General features: G+C 35.3%; 1 protein-coding gene across 3 annotated transcripts in view; it reads right to left on the bottom strand.

Moving 5' to 3' along the window:
- LOC125665215 (uncharacterized) overlaps positions 1-8031 on the bottom strand; it is a 47165-nt gene extending 39134 nt beyond the window's left edge. For 2 of the 3 annotated variants that reach the window (XM_048897845.2, XM_048897846.2), the window contains exons 1-7: positions 7692-7958; positions 7207-7299; positions 4849-4947; positions 4469-4567; positions 1703-1801; positions 1367-1465; positions 806-894 (exon numbers count right to left, since the gene is read on the bottom strand). In XM_048897845.2, the coding sequence (XP_048753802.2) occupies positions 806-894; positions 1367-1465; positions 1703-1801; positions 4469-4567; positions 4849-4947; positions 7207-7278 (557 nt within the window). In that variant the 5' untranslated portion in view covers positions 7279-7299; positions 7692-7958. Of the gene's footprint in view, positions 1-805; positions 895-1366; positions 1466-1702; positions 1802-4468; positions 4568-4848; positions 4948-7206; positions 7300-7691 lie in introns of all 3 variants that reach the window. The other variant, XM_048897844.2, reaches the window with a different exon arrangement.
- Positions 8032-15827: the final 7796 nt, after the last annotated feature.

Below are 15827 nucleotides of genomic sequence, written 5' to 3'. Positions count from 1 at the left end.
AGTTTTCTGATTACAATGTTCTTTATGACTACATTTTTATAATTCCGATCGTACTTGGTACAATTTGAAAAATCGTTATATTTCTGAATTTTCGCCATTTCATTTCATTTGTTAAAAAAACATATTTCTCTGATATGCCTTTTTTCTAATTGACATGTTTTTTAAAACATTTTATCGGGAGATTTAAAAAAATATTAGCAAATAACTTTTTCAATTTTCATAAATATTTTTTATTTAAAAAATCTGACGTCTATCTGATCGTTTATGTATGTTTTCTGAGATACTGTGGAATCGTCATTGTTCGTGGGGGATTAATGTTCGTGGATTTCGTGGGTCACTCTTAACCACTAATTTACGTGTCCTCGAACACTTTTTTTGAAAACCAAGCAGTGTTATCTCTCTTAGTGACATCGTATTGCTTATCCACGAAATTACATCCCCATAAATTAGCAAAATTATACTTACCCACGAACATTGGCCCCTACGAAATAAAATGATTCCATGGAATTCATATTATGCCTCAAATCATAGCGAAATTTTGACTCATGTATATACCCTTTTTATCATTCCGGGATAAATCACAAAAAATCCATATGAGATACTTGATAGCTTGTATCACTCTTTCGATGGCGAAATCCTACTTCTTAAGAGGTGTTTTAACGAGACAGTAAATGAAATTTTAGTGCAATGAGCTACCTCACTTACAAATATAATATTTCATTCTGCTCTCATCACCGCCGCAATTGCAGAAAAACAGAAATGGTATATGCAATACGTGAATGAAGCAAAACGAGTTTAAACTCACTCATATCTATATCCAGGTACTAGAGGATTATGACTGGTTATAATCTCTAGGATCTTTTTTTCTTTTTCTTTCATATCCATCACCCAAGTCTGAAAAATTTGACCAAATATGAGACGATTAGAATTTAGAAATTATTCCTATTAATGACATACAACCTACCATAAGAATTATCTCTCTATGCACTTTGATAAACGACAATAAACCGATCGATGGATCAAATAAAGAAAGCTCATATCTCAGTAAAACTACTGTATTCAATCTTACACAGCACTTAAAACATATATCATCGATACACTGCATCGAGACTACAATATATATATATATATATATATATATATATATATATATATATATATATATGTATATATATATACATGTTTATATGTTTCTACTACACTTTAGCATTGGTCATCATCAATATCTTGCCCTCAATCCATTGTTATATACAGGAAACAATAGATATATTTTGTTAAGTGCAAATTTCAAGCAAAATATACATTTAGTGAAATGATATATATTATCAGGATTACTACAATGATAATAAGAAGTATATGCATTTACCCAGTCCTGTAAATTTGGTTCTGCCCCAAACGTCAGTAAAACTTCCACAACGTCAACACAGCGTGAAATCACTGCTTTTTCAAACGGAGTGTGATTATCCTTGAAATAGTATATAGACATAACATTAATTGGAAAGTTTTTTAAAGAGCCTTCACAACAATGTAAAGGCTTGATCAAAAGAACAACAGAAAAGAAAACAGTAAAACTCTTTTAAAAACCCAAAAATGTCTTTTTCCCACAACGAATACATATTTCAGTAGAATGTCTATAAAAAGACTTTTAAACAGTCTTAAGACAACAATGTATATCAGATTGATAAACGTTGTGGCTACTTACCCAGTCTAAGGATGCCACTTGAGCACCGTTCGCCACCAGGTGGATGACCACATCCAGATGACCTCTTGAGGCCGCGTTATGTAGAGGCGATCGTCCATTCTACAACACACAGCGTAAATATATTGAAAATTCTAAGTAGAATCTTTTCTCACATTATCACCAGTGTGAGATCGACTTTACCCATGTGAGACAGCCATGTGAGATTTTTCTATATCATATACCTAGTAGTGTATCAGCCCTGATACACCTATCTTGGCTAGGGTGAGACAGCTGCAAGTAGGTAGGGCTGTCTCGCCCTAAGGGCCGAGATATCTCTGTCTCGGCCCGTTGTCAAGGGGCTGTCTCGCCCTCAAATTTCAAATGGCTATTTCTTCTTTAATCTTTTGAAATCTAACATAACTACATGAAAAAATGATGTTAGACACAATTTTTTTCATATATAATACTTTCTTTCACGACAAAATTTAATTTAAGCAGAAAAATTAAATAAAAACGTTTTTGAAAACAGCGCTAAATTGTAGCGAGTATCTAAGCAAAGGGGGGTAACCCAAGTAACAATTGTTTATTTAGAACAATAACACGTTTAACTTCATTTCAAAACAATCAACGTTCTAGGTGACAGAAAACAGTAGGAGGATTATGGAGGGTGATACTGAAGCATTTTCAGAAATCCCCGGTCCTAATGGAGATAAAATGTTAATTTACAGCAATTTTGATGTAGAAAACTGTTTTAAAACGATTTCTGAAATCTAAAATCCCGAGGACTTGGCAATAAAACGAGAAAAGTAGAACCATTATCTTCCGACGTATTTCAACGACTTATAGATGCTAAACAGATGGGAAACGGTAAAAAAAAACTTACTTCAGTATAAGGTAACATTCCTTAAGCAAAGAAATAGCAGCATCAGATCTGTAAACATTCCCGTTCATACGATGACGCCACGTAAACAAAGTTCTACAACTCTTACAAATTATATGAAATATTGAAAACGGGCGAGTTTGGTAAATCCGAAAAAATAAATAAAAATCAGCAATGGAATAAAGCTACAAAACCCAGACTTTAGCATGTTTCACAATGTCAATAGTACTGGAAACGTAACCATTAAAGTAAACTCTCTGAAGGAATGAAATAGTCAAATATCGTTGTACAGTATACCATGTATTTATGTTTGGGTCAATGACCCCCCCCCCCCCCCCCCCCAATTTAAAAAAAAATGTTTATCAACTTGTTGTGTTTTAGGTATATGATATAAACAATATCACACTCTAATGTTGATCTCGGACCTGGGATTGCCCCTCGAGTGATCTCGGCCCTCGCCCTACGGGCTCGGGCCGAGATCAACTCTCGGGGCCAATCCCAGGTCCGAGATCAACATTAGAGTGTGATATTCTATATGTCTCACACTGCTGCGACGTCATTTGATTGTGACGTCATATATTTTCTATGATTTACGTTACACGGTGAAGATTTACGTTACACAGTGAAGTAAAAATATTCGCATTGTTATCTTTAAATTTTAATGTAGTATAGCTTTCTGGTGGACAACCTTGGGTTTTTTAGTTTACACCAACAGTGTAAACCATTTTCGGGTATGTTCTTTCTGCCTATCTAATTAGTTTTTACATCGAAGTTCAAATGAGGATTTTGATAATCTAGAATTTTCTGAAAGCTCCTAAGTTTATGCACTAAACTGTAGTTAAAATGTGAGAAAAATAATTCTTCATTATTTACTCGTGTGGGATCGGGAAATCTCACCTCTGGAACAAGATTCGGTGTCTAGGACTCGGCAAAGCCTCGTCCAAGACTGCAAATCTTGACCCTCGGTGGAATTTCCCTATCTCACACTCGTACTAATGAAGGATTCTATTAATCTCGTGATAAACTTTATACGGTATAGCAGGTTAATATCGCGGTCGGAAAAAAATCGCATTTTTTTTTTCATTTAGCAACAGATCGCGGTCGGTTTCATTCGCGGAAAATAAAATCTTAGTATCCTTCAATTTATTTTTTATCAGTATGAAAGATTAGTTCAATGAATGTTAAATTCGCGGAAATTTTGTTTCAGCGAATATAGCGAAAATTAACTCCATGAGTTAATTTCCTGCTACACAGTATACAAAACAAGCAAAGATTTTAAAATAATTATGTCGTACCACATCCGGGTATTCCAGTATTTTAGTAATATCTCTGTATTTTCGCGAGTCTGAGGTCAACCGTTTTAAGTAAGATTTATATGATAAGAGGTTGAAACCGACGAATACTAAAGGATGAAATACGCTTGTACAAAATGATTGGTTGATTCTTTCTTGGTTCAAGTTTAACATCAATCAACTCTAGTACAATATATTAATGTTAACATAACAGTCATGGTATTTAATTAATTGAATTATAACGGTTAACGTCCGTTTCTTCACAGCATACTCTGTAAGCAGTCGATTCAATCTAAAGACCGCTCAAAACATGATATTTATCCACACTATGACAACTCACTCAATGCAACATAATCAATCTTATGCAACTAGATAACCGATCCATGGTTTACATTCCGGTTTATCGATTATAGATGTATATCCTTAGTGGTAATAGCTTTCATAGATAAGTCCATTTAATTAATTTCTTTAGTTCAATTATTCGGTTTCATAACCCCGGTATTTATATTCAAACACAGTTCAGTGCATTTGTATGCTCCTTAAAGAGCATGACGAGTTTTTCGTTAGTGTCTGCAAAAATGTATATACATATTGTCCTTTTAAATGCATACGTACGTGATCAAAGCAATTTACATGAGCGCCCTCTTCCAACAACAATTTCACAATGTCCAGGAACCCCTCCTGTGCTGCATAGTGTAAACATTGAGACCCCACCTTGAAAGATATTAATTGAATGAGGAGGCTTAAAAACTTCATTGGTAAAAATGAATGATATAATTTAAAAACGTGTCAAATGATAAAATGAAAACTAATTCACTTGAACAGTGTATACATGGACCTACAGAGTGTATATTACATGAACTTAAATTTGCACAATTTATGATACAGAAGACATTTCATTGACGTAATATATATTTATTGATTATATTGAAAGTTTCATGAATGTAATTGAAAATTGATAATAACATTCACATTTGTCTCTATAGATCGTATACCTTGTCTTTATAGTGTATATCAGGTTTCTCCGAGAGAAGGTTCTTCGCTTCCGAAACTTTTTTCTCTCGAATTGCTCGTTGAAGTCGAATTGCAAGAAGCTGAAAAATATGCCCGATATTTATTTATATTCCATTAAAGTTTAGCGATATATGCCTGGAGAAATATGGCAGTTGTATTTTGTTAATTTTTCTTCACAATCCGTTACTTGATTTCGTTGGAGCTATGTGGATAGTCGAATTTAAAAAAAATCCACAGACCAATATGAACAAGATGATAAATGGTAATACATGTGTATTTCGATAATTACGATGTTGCTTCTTTATAGACAATAATAGACACAGCTAAATAAAATGTGTTGCGTTGATTCATAAATACTTTCTGAATCGGTCGCGGTAGCTCAGTGGTAGAGCATTTCGCTTCGTGACCGGGAGGTTGTGAATTTGAGCCCCGCTTGTGCAATGTCCATGTCAAACCTAAGACGTACATGGGAAGTGATTACTCTTTCGCCAAACGTTCAGTATTGAGAAGATAGAATCACGTACAGATACCACCATATAAACGGAGGTCACATGTCGCGGCAGGTATTGACACGTTAACAATCCTTCCCTGTTCTGTAATGTGTCCGGATAAGGTCATTTGCAAAAGCGTGACAGCGCGTTAGTCACAACACCCCGTCACGCCAATAAGCAACACACCGTAATACTAACATAACTTTACACAACTCGCCTTCGCGCCGACAAACAACACGCCGTCACGCTAACACAACTTTACATAACTCAACTCCGCGCTGACAAGCAATGCGCCGCCACACTAACACAACTTTACACAACTCATCTTCGACACGTACAGCTGATGACTATGGTATCCGGATAGGGCCATTTGCAAAAGCGTGACCGCGTTAGTCACAACACCCCGCCACACCAACAAGCAACGCGCCTTGGCGCTGTCACGCCAACAAGAAACGCACCTTGGCGCCGTCACGCCAAGCAACGCGCCTTGGCACTGTCACGACAACAACCAACGCGTCTTTGCGCCGACAAACAACGCGTCTTCACGCTAACTCGACTCTACACAACTCCCCTTCGCGCAGACAAGCGCGAGTAGTGTAACGTTGTGTTAGAGTGACGGTGTGTTGCTTGTCGGCGGGAAGGCGGTTGCTTATTGGTGTGTTGTGACTAACGTGCTGCCACGCTTTTGCAAATGGCCCTATCAGGATACCATAGATGACATCTCAGTATGAGCGAAATATTTTCAAAGGTACGTCAACAAACACTCCGCAAGCGTTCTATCTGTGCAAGAGATATAATATGGCGATTTTTTTTTAGTATTATACGTCGTGTCACCATTACGTAAAGATTAACAATTTGTATATACACAAAGATATATCTGGAAACATGGCAAGCGATAAATGACTTCGAACTACCTGTATTGCAGATTGATGTTCGCATGACTTATCAAGGGGGGTGGGGATTATCGATTTGAAAAATTTCAAAATACCACATTTATCAATACCCAAATGAGACAAACTTGCGGGAAAGGGGCTTTACCCGTTTTTCAAGACAATCCTTTTTTATAATATCATATACATGTATTATAATTCACATATGCTCGCATGTGAAAGGCCGGGGTTTGAATCCAGGCAGCGGCAGACCTAAGTCGTTAAAACAGGTAGTGACAGTTCCATCGCCAAAACGCTCGACATCAGGTGTGAATCTCGCGGGCCTTAAAAACTAAAGTAGGTGTGGCATGCTAAAGAACCCTCACTGCTCGAAGGCCGTAAGCGCCGAACAAAAGGCCTAAATTTGAAGCCCTTCACCGGTCTTGGTGACGTCTCCATATGAGTGAAAAATTCTCGAGAGAGACGTTAAGCAAGATACAATCAATCAATCAATTCTAACATTCACAATAATAAGAAAATGGCGAATGCTATTAATTGGAAGGCAATTCATGAAGAAATGTATGCTTATTTCAGTATCATTTTCATCTATATTCAATTTAAATCAATAGATAAAACTGTCATGTTTCAGAGTTTATAAATCTTTGAACTTAATTTTGTGATATATTGTTGATTTCTGGTCCTGTTCGAGGTAAAGCTAAATGCTTTTAATTAATGTATTTTCAAAACTGCTCACAGGGCAATTCACCTTGAACATTCTACTAATAATCATGTACCTGTAATATTGGGTTTTATTCGCTTTTTATGTCAACAAGTTACATGAAATGTTACAAAGATAGAGGGTTTATTTTCTGTAAAAATCCACGTCAATACCAACTCAGTTTTATAAACAATGAAGAAGCTAAGCCATTAGTTTATGGAAGTATATTTCTGTGTGTAAATAAAACACTTTTGTCCTTACCTCTTTTTCTCTTTTATCATCTTTAAATGCCTCATTCTCTAGTGGCAGAGGAACGTCTTCTGAATTACTCATATTGTCTAATTATATGTCATTCTGAAAAGTATTCAAAAGCAGTCATTTATTTATAGCTGCACTTAAAGACACGAACAATCGTTTATTTATACCCGTCTTAAAACATTAAGGCAAAGAATCGTTTACTAATAATTATCTAATATAACACTTTAAAACATGACGAAAAACAATACTGTGTTATATATAAAAACTTTTAAAACATGGAGGAAAAGAATCATTTACTTATAATTGGTTTTTTTTTAATATAAAACATGAAGGAAAAGAATCATTTCTTTATAATTAGATAAAGCGCTATATAAATGTATAATAATAATAATAATAAATATACCACTTTAAAACATGAAGGAAAACAATAATTTACTTATAACTGTCGTATATACCACTTTAAAACATGAAGGAAAACAATAATTTACTTGTTGATGTCAAATTCTCAACAGTATGATCCCTGAATATCACACTTTTCTCGGTAAAGTAGTAACTGGAGAAAAAATCCACAACTCGATGTGTACTTAAGTGTGTTGTACCGCTGATCTACACAGGGAATTTTATCGTGGCACTGAATTTTTCTTCCTTGTAGAAAACAAAATATATCGGATCGGTGATTAATAACAATACCAATAGGGGTAAGTATTGATTCCCTGCTGTGTATACTTGCTTTGGGTTTAAATTCTGCAAGGTGTAGTTCAGATAATGGTGGCAATTATTCAGACTAACAACTGTTGCATTGGGTCTTTTCGTCCAATCGACTCTGGTAAACATTTTGGTGTTTTAAAAAAGGCTATATCATATTCATATTGCATTATTTATAAATGCATGCTTCATTTTTGTCAATTAAGGAGGTACTCTACATCGTCATAATGGCTGACTTCCTTAAAAAACATGGAGGAAAAAATCAATATCAGCAATATTTGACTTTTCCTTTTCACTTTAAATACCTAGCCCAACAGCTCATTAAGTTAGCATGCCGACTGCTAAACTGTAGGTCGCAGTTTCAAGTCCAGCATAGGTTTTAATTTTTTTTTTTCAGGTTACCTTCGACTAAAACTGTATTTGTTGACAAAATAAAGTAAATTTCAAAAATTTCAACTTCAAAATATTGTTGTACATACCCTCTACTTTTCATCTACGTCAAATTTCTTTGGTGTAGCATACCTCCTTAAGTTATTTATAATCATTATTTCCATCAGTATGGATTCTCCTTCTCATATATACATTGTAAGACGCAATTAATGTCTTTAATCATTTATACATGTAAACAATTGTTATTGCATTGTGTCTGAGGATTTCTCGAATGATGCGTAATTAGACACCCTTACACAGTCAATTGACTGCGTTTGGAACAAAATGTAACCAAGATCCATGTAGAGTGTTGATATCGATCAATCTTAATTCTACCTCTATTGTTATTGTCATAAATCACCGATCCGATTCGATAAGATGGGATAAACAATTTAATGATCGTATTCTTGAGAAATTGACACCATCAACTGAAGTAGCAATTATCAACACAGAACGGGAAAAATATACAGGTAAGTACTAAAGTCCAGTTTGTTTCTTTATCAAATCAGCGAAGATGTACCTGTAATTTATGTACGGGTTGTTTTCTTTCATGTTTTGAAGTGCAGCTATCAATAAATGATTGCTTTTTTGGTAACTTTTCAGAATGACATATAATTACACAATATGAGTAACTCAGAAGACGTTCCTTTGCCACAAGAGAATGAGGCATCTAAAGATGGTAAAAGAGAAGAAGAGGTAGGGACCAGAGTGTCATATTTACACAAAGGAATAAACTTCTATGAACTAATAACTTCTTCATTGTTTATAAAATTGAGCCAATATTGATGTGAGTTTGCATAGAAGAGAACCCCCATGTTTGTGACATTCCATGTAACTTGTTGACATGAAATACAAATAAAATCCTATGTGAAATGAGCTGTGACATCTCAGCAATTGTTTTTTTTTGGGGGGGGGGGGGTTAAAAATATAAATGACTTGTAAGAATTTAGTTTCACCTCAAACAGACCCAGAAATCAACAAAATGTCCAAAAATTAAGATAAAAGATTTATAAACACTGAAACATGTTAGTTTCGTTAAATGATTTGAATTGAATATATATAAAATATGATACTGCATATATTTCTTTACTAATTATTTTGAAATTAATAGAATTCACCATTGAGTAAGCATTATTGACGTCAGGAAAATATATGTACATTATGATATAATTTATGATGAAAGAAAAAGCGGACGGGTAAAGCTCGTAATGTCTCGTTTAGATATTCAAACCTGTGATATTTTGGAATTTTCAAATCGATAATTTTTCTCCCCATGAGAAATCAGGCGAATTTCAATCTGCAATACAAGTAGTTCGAAGTCATTTATCACTTGTCAAGTTTAGCAGTAGGTTGGAAGATATATCTTTGTGTGTGTGCAAAATATTAGGTAAAGTGATCGTGAGTCGGACACCCTTCTCTTTCCTTTTCGTACGCAGAGTATTACTATGGTATTTGGTGTTGCCCGAAAGAGCTCGAAATTATCTATTTTTTGTTCGGATCTCCCCGGTATTTTACATCATATTACATTCAGTTGAGACAAACTCTCAACATCGAAATTCGTTCGTAAGTCGGACACATTTCATATTGAGTCGGACACTCATATTTATCCCGAATTAAACAGGCAGCTTGAAAGCGAGGAATAAAAACAAGCTTACTTTTCATTCACTACTACAGTAAAAAGTATTGGGGAGCATTCACCCAATGTATCTCATTTACATGAATGTACATTCCAACATAATGAATGATGGTCATCGTCTAAAATAAATAGCCCCGACACCCCGACCCCTGATTCTGTATGTACGTGTCTGTATGGATTGATATCAAGTAAACAGATGTAAAATATCGACATGTTATCAGCGATTGTAGCCTTTCTAAGTTCGGAAAAAAAGTTCATAACCTCGGTCATAAGAATGATAAGTCCCATGTCGATGAAATTTAGATATCAATTTTCGATGGGCCTCAATTGTAATAAACTTTGATAAATCATTTACTAATCTATAAATTGGATAATACTATGATATATTGTTATTTACATTTGTTATCAAAATCCGTTGATTTACGATAAATCGTTGAGATATGTGTAAGTATGGGCTCCAAGTTTAAACGGCGGAGAAATGATTTGATGTTTTAGACTTTTTTCTTTTCTTCTAACAACATCCATTCTCTGTTATTTACATATGCAAAATTAGAGTTTATGAAATAAACTGATTTTTGGCAAACTGTAGGTCTGTATATCTTATTAGAGTTATCTCTCTTGTACTGTTCATGCGTAGCGCAGGGGGAAGTAATTTTGATTGTTGAGTTACGCAACTTTGCATAGAGGGTGCATATTGGCGCATTCAATGAATGGTTGGGTAAGTCCAGAGTAAAATTATTTTTACTGTGTTGACAAAAAGATATATTTGGTGACTTCACCCCACTTGCTTATAGTTACTGTAAAATGTAAGGTCGCAGCTACAGAAGCTATGAATCGAACCCATGCATTGAAGCCCCCCCCCCCCCCCCCCCCCAATAAAATACCCAAGATTTATGATTTTGGAATTTGTAAGAAGAAATACACGTATACTAGCTTGTTAAGAATTTTAGAAAATATTTTCCCCAGTCCCCTCCCCCCCCCCCTTTTCCACTTTGAAAAGCAATGCTACGTGTCTGTTTAAATCTTGGTTCTCCTTCGGTAATGGTACCTTCACATTCACGGATTTTTCTTACGGATCCTTACGTATTCCACAATCTGTAAAATACACGGATTGTTACGATTTAGACACGGATACCGACGAGTGATTTACGAATGTTTGCAATTGACTACGAGTTGGAGATCCGTAAGGACTCATAAGAAAAACCCGTGAGTGTGAAGGTGGTATTAATCGTAAAGTTTAAGTATGTACTCGTTAAGTAATCGTGTCTATACGTAAAGCGCTCGTAATGACTTCTAACAATCCGTAAAGCGATTGTAACCCGACGCGAATGAAATCGTAAATACCACTTAGGCATTCGCAATAATCCGCAAACAACTCGTAAACTATCAGTAACATATCGTAGACCAACTGCAAATATTCGTAAAAAAAAAAAAAATAAAAAAAAAAAGATATGTCCATGCAGCTAGACTTGAATTAATTTTATAGGAAAACATGTTCAGTAATTAAGCGTCCATTAAAAGAGGATAAGTACGAGTATAGAGTCTATGTGTCATAATTCACGTACGAAAATTTTATTGTACTTTTTTCATGTCGATAGAAAATTGAGCATACCATCGAGAATTAACAGTTTTAAAAACTATTTGATGTAGATGTATCTAGGCCTATCTGCATATTTTCTGCATCACCATTCAGATAAAATTGTAATAGATCTGCGTATAATTCATGCGGTGAATTTCTACTTCACTTCCCATATACTGTGATTTTTTTTAAAACAAGTATCATACATATTTTGAGAACACGTAGGCCTACAGTTCACAGCTACCTATTGTGTGAGGTCTATAGCTAACATATACACTGTGCGTTCCGTAAAGTTATATATATTTAGGTTATTTGCAAATAATTCACATTTATCCATGGTATACATTTTCACTTACAAGTATGTAATATGTTGTACGGTGTGACCGTTGAGACGAGCGAAGCCCATTAACATCTTGCAACATGACTTTTATTCGCCTCTTCATTTAACGCGGGAAATATAACGCGCTTGGTGTAAACAGTTACAAATTGTGACGTCATATTAGCTGCAATGTTTTTTTCTTCTCTCAAACCAAGCAAAAACAAAACGTTTAAAGCTATGAGAAAGCTTGTCTGGAATTTAAAAACGTTAATTGTACATTCTAAACAATCTAATTATTTTGATGACGGGATTGTCATTGAAGTATACCGCAGTGACTGCAGCATTTTCCCGGAAGCATTATGGGTAGCCCCCATCATTTTTCAGCTGATGAAGAGCAAACCACGTGACTCAATTGCGTAATCATTGGAGCTAGCTCGTCGCGTCGCTTCGCGACACGAGCTTCGCTCGCTAATATGTTGTACGGTGTGACCGATGAGGCGAGCGAAGCCCATTAGTTCTTGTACAAGACTTATAGGCATTTTATCCGCCTCTTCATTTAACGCGGGAAATATAACGCGGTGGATGTAAACAGTTACATTGTGACGTCATATTAGCTGCAACGTTTTTCTTTTTCTCTCAAACCAAGCAAAAACAAAACGTTTGAAGCTACGAGAAAGCTTGTCTGAAATTTAAAAACGTTGATGGTACTTTCTAAACAATCTAATTATCTTAATTACGGGTTTGTCAATGAAGTATACCGCAGTGACGGCGACATTTTTCCGGAAGAATTATGGGTAATACTCATCTTTTTTTCAGTTGATGAAGAGCAAATCACGTGACTCATATGTGTAATCATTGGAGCGAGCTCGTCGCGTCGCTTCGCGACGCGAGCTTCGCTCGCTATTAAGGTAATTCCGCCCTTCTAGAATTATAGGTTCAATCTTATATTGATTGTTAATTTTTCAAATAATGCATCTTAGTAACAAATAAAGATGATAAGATAAACATGTTGCGGTATTATTATTTTTTTTTTTTATTAATTGGCACATATATGTACATGTACCTGTTATCAACGTCAGAAAATTGCAATTTTCCATCTACAGCGCTAGCATTATCAAAATTTTATAAAAATTGGTTAAAATGATATAATAGTATTCATGACAATTTCATAAAACGTTTTCTTTAAATAATATTCAAAATGTTTGTGAAAAATAAAGGAAATCTATCGCATAATGGACTTGATAAAGGATTCAATGAAAACAGAGTTATTGCCTTTGGATTCAATATTTTCAAACATATAATTAATTATTCATATATAAGTTCTGAAATATTGTATGGTTAATAATTTTTTTTACAATCACTATTGAAAAAGACTCCAAAAATTTTATGTTCTTGCCATGCGTAAATCTTATCAAATCATTGACTTTGTGAAATCTTATGACGTCACAGGAGGGTGGAAATATGTTAAACAAAGTATTAGATATTAAGGACTAGACAATTAGGATCACACAAGATAACATAAGTCTCGTACACTGCTAGCGAACGTCTTTTCTATGATTACAGTGTTCCTAACGTAGATTTCGTAAGTGACGCTGAAAAATACCCAACCGATCCGTATTCAATTTAAAAAAAAAAAAAAAAATTCGTTGTGATTGCAGATGACAACCGACACCATTTTAATTTTAGGAACACATTTTTGACAAATGAATATATATACAAAATATGAAATTGGTTGTTGTATGTAAAAGGTTCCAATTTTAGAAAACGATACAATGTAATGTTTTCTACCAACCATTGCGTGTTTGGTACGTATTTATGACGTCATATATGAAAATTACGTATGTTTTCTTGCAGTGGAGTTTAGCTGGTATCAAAGTAGTCTTGATTTATACAATTCATGAACAGAAGACAGATTATGAAAATCTCGTAAATTTAGCGGTCATATGCTGCCAATATACTGTTCTTGGTGAAATATTTTTTTAAAATATCGCGTGATTATATCATTAAAAATCTGAAATTTATGTACGAGTTAAGAATACAGAGTTCCGGATATTAATAGCGTGCACGAATTCAGTTGGTGGACTAACTTCTGTTTGTAAGTTGTCATATTATTGAAAGTTAGTGTGCACAAATGTTGAGACGCTGTGTGTGAATTAAGTGTCTGAAGCTGTTCCGAGTTACGTCGCTTTATTCAAATTATGAATAGCAGATATCAGTGTAAATATTTATAATTAACGGATTTCTTGATTAAGTGATTATTCAAGAAAGATTGGTACTCTTAAAAACAAAATGAAAATATTTGCTATAATATGAGCACGAGTACGCTAAATTTCTGTTGTATATGCTACCGCTTGGCTTTTGAACACTGTAACACGTGTTATGATTTAGTTATATAAATAGCAGCAATGTCCTAAATCAATTGGGTTAAGTCATAAAATTCCTCAAAAGAGTGTGTGGCATGACGAATTAAACCTTGGAAAACATGAAAGGAAACTGATAGATACGACTTTGTAGTACAACCCTCGCATATTAGAAAAATGTGCTGAACTGTCTGCGTTCAATACTGAACAAGTGACCACGGTGCTTATCTAGAGACAAGCAGTCAGCGACCAAGACATGCACTGTGTGACAAGTGACCAAGTGGCGAATAACTAAGTACCAAGTCACCAAGGCGTTCACGGTATGGCAAGTGACCAAGCGTCCACCTAGTCAGGATCCCGTGGGGATCCGGGTTAGAATAGGTCATCAGTACACCTTGCTTGCCGTAAGAGGCGACTAAACAGGGCGATCCTTCAGATGAGACCACAGAAACCGAGGTATCGTGTCACAGCAGATGTTCCAAGATAAAGATATCTCCCTACTTAAAGGACATAAGCGCCAAACATAGGCCTAGATTTTTACAGCCCTTCACCGGTAATGGTGACGTCTCCATATGAGTGAAATATCCTCGAGAGGGACGTTAAATAATATTTAATCAATAAAAAACCTAGCCAGGTGGCAAATTGATAGGAAAAGTGGTTAAAGCATTTTTTGTAAATATCATTGATGTTTCTTTAATTTATCACACTATACAAGTGTCTGGCATATCTGTACATTTTGCATTCATTATTGTTTAACATTGTAAGACTTCGGCAGACCGAGTACAATCCCAACCACGTATGCATATTATGTCCCCCCCCCCCCCCCCCCCCCCCCAGGCAAGATAATCTGCACTTAGCTGTTGTTCAGTTGGTATACCTAGTGTTGTCCAATTAATATATTGGACCCTTTCCTTGATACAAAAAGATACCTTTTCCGCTGAGAGAGAGAGAGAGAGAGAGAGAGAGAGAGAGAGAGAGAGAGAGGCTGGGATGGGATAAAGGAGATATTATGAATTGAAAGTATTTTCTTCATGATAAATACTTCATATTTTCTTTCATCAAAGCTATATGTATATAAAAAAACATGAACTAATCCATCTTGATTCTCTGCAAAAGAATTTGGCCTCATTCTTCATTTATGCCTATATAATGCAAAATTATGTTCATAATATTCTCTATCGCGAGGGGATGCTCCGCTTAGCGGTGCTCTTGTTTGTCTTTACGTCCTTTTGAGAATTGTTCACTCATACTGAGACGCCATCATCTGTAAGTGAAGTACCACGAAGTTAGATCTATGTTTAGCGTTACGGGCTCTTTATGAGGGATCTTTAACGTGCCAACGTCTGGCGCGGCACGGGACCTCCGATTATAAAGGACATGTCCGAAAGATTTGTGATTTTCACTTTTGATTACTGAACGTTTGGCGAAGGAGCAATGACTACTGAAATTTACGTCTAAGGTTTGATCCGGCCATGGCACGAGCGGGATTCGAACTCAAGACCCACCTGTCACGATGCGAATGCTCTACCACTGAGCTACCGCGTCCGGTTTCGAAATTATTTATGAATCAACAAAATACATTTTTGTCGTGTCTAT

The sequence above is a fragment of the Ostrea edulis genome, chromosome 10, assembly GCF_947568905.1.
Source record: "Ostrea edulis chromosome 10, xbOstEdul1.1, whole genome shotgun sequence".
NCBI classification, from domain to species: Eukaryota; Metazoa; Mollusca; class Bivalvia; order Ostreida; family Ostreidae; genus Ostrea; species Ostrea edulis.
Note: the sequence above shows the minus strand (reverse complement) of the source record. Positions and strands in the feature narration are given on the sequence as shown.